The following is a 10,359-nucleotide window of genomic DNA, read 5'->3' as shown; positions in this document are numbered from 1 at the left end:
TCCCAAACAAAAAAATGTTCACGGAAGCACCATAATTGAGCTGTAAAACTTTAGATCATAGTGAAATTAACAATAAACTTGATGTGTGTTGTGCACAAATATTTATCTTTCTGTAAAACGCGTTCTTTTTAACCTCCTATAGTAATTTAGTATTTTGATAAACGTCCGTTGTGCGACTAAGAATTACAAGGGAGACAAAGTTACATTATTGGAATGACAATTTTCAACAACCACATTCAATTATATCTTCCTTGTAACCACGAAATCCCTCAACAAGCCACTATAAAATCTCCATCACAAATCAACAAAAAGAACTATCCCAAGTTTTCAAATCATTATAAGCAGCTTGTTTAGTCTTATCACCAGCAATCATGTGTAATGAAAACTGCGAAGAAAGAGCCCCAACTTTCCTTAGGCTTCGGCTTTTGATTGGAAAACTGCAGAGACGCATCTCGCTTTTAGGAGAAATCAGAGAGACTGATGAGATCGATTTCGAAGAAGGAGCTTTGGAAGTTCCACCGACATTACCAGATGATGTTAAGGAAGGGCATTTCGCGGTGTCGGCGGAGAAGGATGATGAGAAAAAGAGGTTTGTTGTTAAGCTTAAGTACTTAACTAGCCCTATGTTTCTGAGGTTGCTTGAGCAGGCTGAGGAAGAGTATGGATTCGAACAAACCGGAGCTTTAGTGGTCCCTTGCAAACCTCAGGAATTAAACAAGATTTTAGGAACACATGATGAGTACGAGAACCAGTTCTGAAGACATGATGGATAAAAGATCAGAGTTCTGAAGACTTAGATTGTTCTAATTCTTCTCTACATATTACTTGTCTTCTATATATATAAATATTGACTTGTGTTCTATACTGGTGTGCATGTAACTGTGTGAGTTTTTGCCTACGCATTTCCTTTATTCCTTTAGAAGCACAAAGAGGAAATGGCGTTTAAGAAATTTGTGATAACTCTATAAAATAGAGTTATTTTCGCACCTATTTCGAGTTAAATGGGCTTTGTTCTTGAAATTTTTATTTCTTTTATTTGATTTTTAGTTTAGTTTAATTGTATTTTATTCAGTTTTCCCCTCTAATTATTTATTTTGTCCTCATTTGTGTAATTAAATTAGGTGACAAGTGCAATTTGGAATTTAATTGGGATTAGAAGTAGAGATGCAAGAACGGGCCGGTCCGGCCCGGCCCGACCCGTTCTCCTTAGTCCCACACGGGCCGCGGGCCGGGCCGGCCTAGCTCATGAATTTTGTGGGCCGGGCCATAGAAGAATGACCTCAGCCTAACCCACACCACGGGCCATTTTTACGTGGACCAGGCTGGCCATGCCGCAGGTCAGGATGGGCCGTGCCATGGGCCTTGAATGGGCTGACCAACTCAAAGCCCATCTTGGTGCATCATAGGTTTAAATGGGTCAACCCGTTTAAGCATGCAATTTTCAATTTTTTTATCTTTATTTTTTATTTTTGAATTTTTAAACAACTTAACAAATATATAAGTTTGAATAGTCAATGGAAATATGAAAAATGATATTTTATTTACGATTACCTCATTAAATAAAAATTTTTCTAAGCAAAACCCAGTGGGACAAAACCTTAGTAAGAAAAAAAGTGTACAATAAGGGTAATTATACATAAGATGTTTACAAAATTACTAAAAAAAAGAAAAAAACGTAAAAATATTATGGGCCTCTATAGGCTGGACTGGGCCGGGCCATTATGGGCCTAGACGGGCTGGACTGAGCCGGCCCATCATGGGCCTAGACGGGCTGGCCCAGCCCGGCCCAAGCCTGGCCTGTCTCATGATTTTTCATGGGCTGTGACGGGCCGGCTCATGAACCGATATATGTTGGCCCAGCCCAACCCACCAATATTTATGGGTGTGGCCGTGCCTTAAACAGTGTCGGGCCGTACTGACTCGACTCATCACTGTGTCAAGATGGGCTTGGACCGGCCCATGAGCCCCGGCCCACTGTTGCATCTCTAGGTAGAAGGAGCCATCAGGTTAAAAAATTCAAATTTGATCAGCCAAAACCGTCCCCCACGTATACGCACGAAGAGCCACTCCCACAGGCGATTTCAGTTGTCAGATTGCTTCTTGGACGAACCAGATCCGCGAGTGCACATCACTCTCCCAAGCACGCGCATCCAAATTCGCTGTCAACGTCCCTACCAGTGTGTCAAATTGTGTGCTACGCTTCTCAGTTCACTCCCATTTGTACCCTCGTGTCTAGTCAAATATTGTTTCGCCACGTCGCCCAACTCTTAGCTTCGCCTATCTCGTATCGCCACGTGTCACATGCAGTGTCAGCAGCCTTAAGGGTTTATTTGTCTTCTTTTGGGGAAGGTATTTTTGAGGCAACATTTAGAAGAGAAGAAGATTTATAGGAAGAACCTAAGGACCGGCGACACCTCCAATTTGGTTCTATTTTCTAATTTTCTGTTTCTCTATTTTTGTTCTTTAATTATGCGGAAACCACTATCATATTTTTATTTTTATTTTTGTTTATGTTTTAGTTTTCTTTCTAGAGCTATAATGAAACCTGACAATGATATTTTAATTTCTTTTATTCGAGTTATTCAGTGCTTATTTTTTCAAGATTGAGTATTGATCATTGTCTTAATAATTTTAATTAATTGGTCACTAATTAGATGATAAGTTAATCATAATAGAATTAGAAGGGGAATTATGTATCGAGTTTATTGTGTTGAATGTCATAAATTGTATGTGAAATAGGAATATACTTGCATGGTTTGTGTGGTCACTAAATGAATATCCACGAAACTTAATGACTACTTGATTCTTATAATTCACGTATGAATTAGTGGGTTAGTAATTGAGAAAACTTTTAGTGTAACTTGAAAGAGAGCATTGAATCAATTAGGGATTTTCTACTGTCAACTTGGATAAAGAACTTGGATAATAAGAATTAAGGAAATAAAGTGGATTAATTATGGTGAAATCGGTTGCTTTAGAGTTCTAATTATTTTTTTAGTTTTTATTATTTGTTTTTTTTATTATAATTTATTCGGTCTTTCAAATAATTTTAGAGTTAGCCAATTGCGATACTTAATTAAAATTAATGTGATTTTTTTTTGAAACGATACTTATACTTATCACTTTATTAGTTATTAACGATATTGTGCACTTGCAATTTTCACAACACACTTTATTGTGTTTGAAATTGAATCTATCTAATTTTGCCATAAGCTGCATGCTTCTCTTCCAGCGCTGCGGTGCTCCAGCCACGGCGCTCAACAACCTTTTTCTCCCTTTTTTTCCTTGATTTCCAACGTGATTAGGCTCCACACAACATAACACCTCCGATGGCCATGGGGTTTCCCGAGTTGTCATGCAGTACTCATGCTCTTAGTGTCGTTTCTTTATGCCATGCATGGTTCTCCTTTTCTGCCATCCCCTTTGCTGAAGCAACAACGTACGGTTTCACATCTGCAATGACGTTTTTGCCCACTTTTGTTGCTCTATCCATTTCGTTACTGTTAATTGTTTTCTACATTTTTGGTGTGGGAGATTTTTTGTTGATTACGCGCTTCCCTATAGTTCTTGAGAAGCACGAAGAAATATGGTTTTTGAGGAGTATTTTTTTTTTTTGGCTCAAAGTGGAGAGTACTATTTTATCCAGCAATGATTAGTACTCGTTTTTGCCTCTTGTCGTTTTAGAGTGCTTTCAATTTATTTATTTATTTATTTTTAGGGATAATGTAGGTTTCTTGAATTTTGATGTCACTTTCTTGGCATATTTAGCATCTTCTTGAGATTTACTAAAATTGTGTTTCATGTTTTTATTAGATGTTTCCTTTTTGAATATATGTCGTTTCTTGAAAATGGTTTCGTTGTAATATGTTGTCATTTTATCAAAATTTTGCCGTTTTCTAGTTGATGTCGTTTTCTTCGCATTGTTGTTTACAAAAGTATGTCGGTAGACGATATGTTGTTATCTTATATTGAGTTATTATCGTTCTCCCAGCACGATGTCGTTTTATGGCTTTTGTCGATTGGGAAGTAGAAAAAATAGCATATTGTTTTTTTACAAAAGGAATACGTCTTGTTGTTTTAATTAATATCAAAGTCATTCATCAACATTTGTCATTTTCATGAGAAATTATCGTACTACAAATATATTGACATGTCCACACATTTACGGCCTGTCATTTTCAATATATTTAGGGCCCGTTTAGTTCACTGATTCGAATTTTTAATTTAAACTGAGATGTGATTTTATGTGAGAGCTTTTTACTGTAACAAAAAAGTTAGATGTGACTGTTTCTGAGAGCTTTTTACTATAACAAAACTCGAATTCTAAATTCGAATTGGTAAAATGAACGAGGCATTAGAGTCTTCAGAACTCACAGTAACCATTAAAAAAAAAAAACCAATCCTAGTCTTAAACTACGTTATACTTTACCTAGGGCTTCGTGATATATTTCTTGGTCAAAACTCTCAACTTGCATCCAATGATCCAACAATACCCCTTTCAATATCAGCCGTCTTTTGGGAAAGTTAGTTCTGAAAATTAATGTACCACACCTATTTTTTCTAAGGCTAGAGAAAATTCTGAGACTATCATTATGAGCTAATTAAAGTATGTATCAAGTTGAAATGTAAGCATGCATGGTGAATCGAACAGTTCCCAAATGGCGTTCTAAGACTTGTTCACATATAGTTTTGTCAAATACACTTTTTGTGCTTCAGTTAAGCTTGTTTACTAGGTATTTTTTTCTTTTTTGTTTAAAAAGCTTATTATAATTTTATTTATTAGATTTGGTTATTTATTAGATTTGGTGTTTTTTCTGGGTTTTTTTTTTTTTTTTTTTTTTTGTTAATTTTCATTGGTAACTAATTACTTGATCTGTAAAAACCTGTACTGTACGACACTGAGTACTATAGCTAGGTAGTTCAGCTAATTCCCAAATATATACCTTTCTGCACAAGTCATTTTCTTCAACAACCAAAGTAAAATTTATTTTTTATTATTTTTTTAATATTTTGCTCTTGGAGTATAAATTTTAGATCCGAGTCTCTCCGTAGACAAAGAGTACAATATTGAAGGACAAGTTGTAACAACCACATTCAATTGTTATGACTTCCATGGACCCAGAGAGAAATTTCTTCCTCGTTACCGATATCCCTCAAAAGCCACTATAAAATCTCCATAAAAAAGAACAAAGAGAACCATCCTAAGTTTCAAGGAATAAAGAGCCAGCTGGTTTAGTGATCTTATCTATCATCAACAAATCATGAGTACCGAAAAGTACCACGGGAAAGAAAGCGCTAAAATTAGCACTTTTCGTAGGCTTCAAGTTTCCATGGGAAAACTGCAAAACCGCTTCTCTCTTTCGGCAGCAACAAAAGAAGCTGTAGATAGTAATGATTTTGATGAAGAAGAGAAAATGGAAGTGCCAACCATTGTACCAGATGATGTGAAGGAAGGGCATTTCGCAGTTTTCGCAGCGAAGGGTGCCGAGAAAAAGCGGTTTATTGTTAAGCTTGAGTGCTTAAATAGCCCTACGTTTCTGAGGCTCCTTGAGCAGGCTGAGGAAGAATATGGTTTTGAACAAACTGGAGCTCTTGTGGTCCCTTGCAGACCTGAGGAATTACACAGGATTTTAGGAAGACATGATCAAGGAGATCAAATAGGGATATTAGGCCGCTAAAACGATGTTATTCATTCATTTATGTACATCTAGATAATAATATTTTTTAATTTATTATAGCAATAACTTATCTGTGTACCTATACTTCTATGATATCCAAGATATATATCCTGTTATTGTTCTTCTTATTTTCACATTTGCAATTACCATATAATTAGCATGTTCCTTAATCGGGAAAACTACTCTAAATTATACTCTTCCATAAGCCGTGAATTATATCTCTTAAACATGTTTAAGTTATTGGATGAGGCCATAATTGTCTATATATGGAATTGAATTGCATGTCTGTATATTTACATATTTTTCCTCAACACTTGAGAAAAGAACTTGCTATTCTTGCCCAGCTACTTAAAAGTAATAAAAATGTGGCAGAGAGAGCAGGTGGAAAAAATATTGGCTTGTCATTCATCCCCTTGTCGTTTCCCCCGCTCACGTGGTTTGTGTTTTTTTTTTTTTCTGCCGTTTTCAATGTTTCTATTGCCGGTTTGATCAATTTACATATTTTTCCTTACTCGCCTATTAGAATCCCACATTGGCTGGAGATATTAGCACGATCCACTTAATAAGGTGAGAACAATCCTCCCCTAACAAGTCGGTTTTGTTAGGTTGAGTTAGGCCTAATATCCTTTGATTTCTATAAAAGCCTTTTGATATTGTCTCCCAAATTGTTCTCGTTTTTTATCTTCATATGTTTTGTTTTCTTGTCGTTTTGAATCTTTTTTCTGCGGTTCATCAATTTAATGTCGTTGTAAACATTTTTGTTCTCGTTTATTTCAATATATATCGTTTGTATATATATATATATATATATTGTCATTTTCTCAAGATCTCTTTGTTTCTACTTTTTCTTCTGACAACGTTCTTCCCAGAATCATGTCGTTTGTAAAGACGCAGATGCTGTCTGTTTCCTTCAACTAATGTTGTTTTCTATACATTCTGTCGTTTGGATATCGAAGAAATAGTATCCTTTCTTATATATATATATATCGAATTATGTCGTTTTCTCTAGCTCTCTTATACCACAATCAATGTTCGCATAATTTTTCCGTAACAAAATCGTTACGTTCTTTTCTGTTTTCCTTTTTATCTTTTCAAATGCTCAGATTGATATACTATATAGAAAGAGATTGAAGTTTTTTTGAGAATGTGAAGACAGAAAAAAGTGAAGGGTGAGAAGTGAGGGGACAGAATGAGTCGATCAAGAGAAAGTGAAGATATAAAATGAGTAACCAAAAGGTAAAGAAAGCGATGATAGAGAGATGGTCGAAAACGATGGTAAACAGTATATCATGTACATTAAATACAATATGGCTTAATACAATACAATACGGCACACCAGACGCGTCCTTAATAGCTTAGACCAACTTTAGTATAGACAACAACATAAGATTAACATGAAAAGAAATCGACAATAAAGCTCAATAACAATTATGGACTTGGCAAGTTTCTCGAAAGAAGCTTTGCATTCATATACTGTTCTCACTCTTTAATTGGGATAGATGGCATACCAAGTCTGAACGAATGTTAATATAAGAGCTATTGCGGCAGCTAAAAGAGCCACGATGGTCCAGGGATTACCAAAATGGTCGTTGTACACTTGAGCCATCCAGACTGCACACTTTCTCTTATAATGCTCTTCAATTTTATTCTTGACATCCACATAGTAATCAGGTGTCTTTGAAAAGTAACTTGAACCTATCATATTGAATATTTGAGCCACTTCTGCGTCGGTACTGAGACGATTCCGGAGTATGTGTGCTGCCCTTAGGTCTTTCGCATCTTGTTCGGTGTCAATGAGTAAATCCATAAAGTCTAAGTAAGAAGTTACCCTATGCTTCCTAGGATCGTCTAGACACATTTCATAGGCTACCAGGTTCAACAACTTACACACCGTTGAGTCATTTACCGCCAATGTTGGAAGTTTAAGGTGACCTCGAAAACCAAAGCAATGAGTGCCAAAAGAGACAGATTTCAAGTTGCGTGAATTGCTCGGCCTCATGTTTATTCCAGATGATTTAAGTTCCTGGACATTGCGAAAAGATTGTTCGTCATCTTTTTTACCTCCAGTCACTATATGTACTGCAAATTTAAAGTTGTCGATAGGAGTTGGGTGTTCTTTATCGAGCTGCGCATCAAACTCTTCTTTTACATGGATAGCGTCTATCTCTTCGTCGTGTAACTTATCTTCAACCTCATTGATTCTGCCAGATATGGATAACGTCCGAAGAAGGTCGAGAAGGTGAACCGACTTTATGCTATCTAAGTCTCCAATCAGGTTTGTGATATCGGTGACATAATCGTACTCATCAGTTGGAGCGCAAACATTGGTTCCAAGGATGAATCTGAGAAAGGCTCTACGAAAAAATTCTTTTTTCATTGCATGATTGATCTTTTGCATCAACAACTTAAGGACTTCAAAGGGGATTTGGTTTTCTAACAAAAACAAATCCTGTTGGATAAAGGCTGCTTGAGTGGTATTGATGTTAAACATTTCTAAATCACCCAAAACATAACTGTGTATGAACTCTACTACTGCACAGCCATCCAAGAACAATAACCTGGCTAAGGAATCGTCATCATATCGCTTCGGATCAATTACCCCCTCACCGAAGCTCTTCCTTATCTCTGCGATGTTTTCCTTGATTTTACCGAGTAAATTGTCAGCTGTCACTCCACTAGAGTTGACGAATTTCTTTGCCAATTCAACCTTGAGTTCCCTGTTCGCCAAAAACTCTATGCATAAAATGACTCCACGCAAGCGCACGCAATCGAACAAGTAATATAGTAATGAGTAAAGTATCGTCTCCACAGGGACTGAGTTAATGAGGAATTCTATTACAAAAACCAGTTTTATCAATATGATTGAGAATAGTTTGAATGCCAAATTGATATTAATTAAGTGAAAAGAATGTATAAGACCAAAGACTGTAATTTAAATGCAGACAAGAGGTAAAAGTCAACAAGATCTGAGCTTAGAGATGTGATTTAATGATGGATGAAGGCTAGGATTACTGATTTCCCCTCGGTTGCAACTCTGACCACGATTTGCTATACGATTGCTGTAGCAAAGTTCATCTAGTCAACCTAAAATTCTACATAATCATCTTCCTACAGATTTATGCTTGTAATTCCTTAAACTAAACCAACATATTCCTATGTGTTTTAGTTTACAAATCTGACGTTAACATCAATTTTAATGGGTTGTACAAGATAATAGTATATTCCTATACTATCTCTTACATTATCCAAGCTAGATCTAACTCAACCAACCTTTCCAGAATTAGCTTAAGTTTGTGTTTTCTTACTAAATGATGGCCTGTCACTTAATAGAAAGTAAACAATAAATACGCTTGAATAAACCAGATGAAAATTACATTATCAATCAAAATAGCAAATAGATCTTCATTGCAACTTTGGTTCCATCAATAATCCTAGCTAAGGAATTTAGCTCATGTTTAGTTCAACAAAATCAGAATTAATAACAAATAACAGATCCATAAGGTCTCGGAAAGTAAATACAGAGAGAAGGAGAAAACAGCTAAGCTAGAATCTGAGGTCAAAAACCCCTGTATATCCGTGTTGTACTCTTCTTTTCTCCAGCTCCAGCGTCCAAAATCCCCTGTACTCTCTTCTGTCTCCGTTTCCAACTCGTACATGAATTTTGTGCGCCTCCTCTGATTTTTTTCTCCTCCTTTCTCTCGCTGTTGTACTATACTCTCCTTTTCCTTTATATACTAGGGCATGTTGAGGTGCCCTAGTGACAAGTGTATGCATGAGAGTCATGATTGATGGTCCCCCCTCCTGGTGCTCTTACAGCTGTCCCGTCAGTGCTTGAACCACTACCAGCGCTAAAAGACAAACTGCGCCAGCTTGCTAATTTTTGGTTGCTCCTGCTTTTGCTGCGACTTTACTGTAGCAATGCTATGGCATTGGGGGCATTTCAACATTTGTGTTTTCCACTGTGCTTTTCTCACCAAAAGCCTACGTCAGCACCTCCTGTGGACATCATGCACTAAGTTCCCAGGGTCAATGCAATGAGTTGAATTGAGGAATAACTTCAAAATATAGCAAGATTTCCCATAAATAACAACTTTCTGCCACACGGACAAAGATTAATAAATGCTATTCAAAATACTAACACAAAGGCATTTTACCCGGAGAATATAAACAAATATTAAGCCTAAAAGTATGCTAAATAACTCTATTTCTGTGAGTTATCACACCCCCAAACTTAAGTCATTGCTCGACCTCGAGTAATGCCTAACAACACAAAACAAAACAACAAAACACAATATCTAAACACAAAATAACACAAATTTCTGCTTTGGCTGCTGAGCAAGTTGATTCTCCATTCTCCAACAATGCCTCTAGAGTCCCAGCTCATTTCCAACCGACTCTTCATCCAATCTCAGATCAATCTGCCATTCTGCCCACTCCACAAATGACATTCCTCTAATAGTGAGTGTGTGGGACCATAGCTAACCATCCTTGTTTCACCTAGGTTGCTTGAATCACGATCCTTGAGCCTAGCTTTTGGTCTAATAAGCTGATTGCTTGACCCCTCTCCTGGTGCTCTAGAGAACCAAACGCCTAAGGCTTTATTCAACCCGTAGTCTACCTCTAAGGGCACTAGGTGGGTGCATACATATAACCCTTTTTGAACTCTTTTTTTTAATTTTTT

The 10,359-nt window shown here is 36.7% G+C and overlaps 3 protein-coding genes across 3 annotated transcripts; 2 read left to right on the top strand and 1 right to left on the bottom strand.

Moving 5' to 3' along the window:
* Positions 1 to 330: 330 nt before the first annotated feature.
* On the top strand, positions 331 to 980 carry LOC21407093 (auxin-responsive protein SAUR15). Its single transcript, XM_010109196.2, has one exon. The coding sequence runs from the start codon at positions 372 to 374 to the stop codon at positions 756 to 758; it is 387 nt and encodes a 128-aa protein (XP_010107498.1). The 5' UTR covers positions 331 to 371; the 3' UTR covers positions 759 to 980.
* Positions 981 to 5,261: 4,281 nt separating this feature from the next.
* LOC21407092 lies at positions 5,262 to 5,678 on the top strand. Its single transcript, XM_010109195.1, has one exon. The coding sequence runs from the start codon at positions 5,262 to 5,264 to the stop codon at positions 5,676 to 5,678; it is 417 nt and encodes a 138-aa protein (XP_010107497.1).
* Positions 5,679 to 7,164: 1,486 nt separating this feature from the next.
* LOC21407091 lies at positions 7,165 to 9,334 on the bottom strand. The gene is made up of 2 exons (XM_010109194.1): positions 9,198 to 9,334; positions 7,165 to 8,395 (listed from the first exon to the last, which is right to left on the bottom strand). The coding sequence occupies exons 1-2, from the start codon at positions 9,332 to 9,334 to the stop codon at positions 7,165 to 7,167; spliced, it is 1,368 nt and encodes a 455-aa protein (XP_010107496.1).
* Between the last annotated feature and the right edge of the window lie 1,025 nt (positions 9,335 to 10,359).

The sequence above is a fragment of the Morus notabilis genome, unplaced genomic scaffold (assembly GCF_000414095.1).
Source record: "Morus notabilis unplaced genomic scaffold, ASM41409v2 Scaffold342, whole genome shotgun sequence".
In the NCBI taxonomy this organism is placed as follows: Eukaryota; Viridiplantae; Streptophyta; class Magnoliopsida; order Rosales; family Moraceae; genus Morus; species Morus notabilis.
Note: the sequence above shows the minus strand (reverse complement) of the source record. Positions and strands in the feature narration are given on the sequence as shown.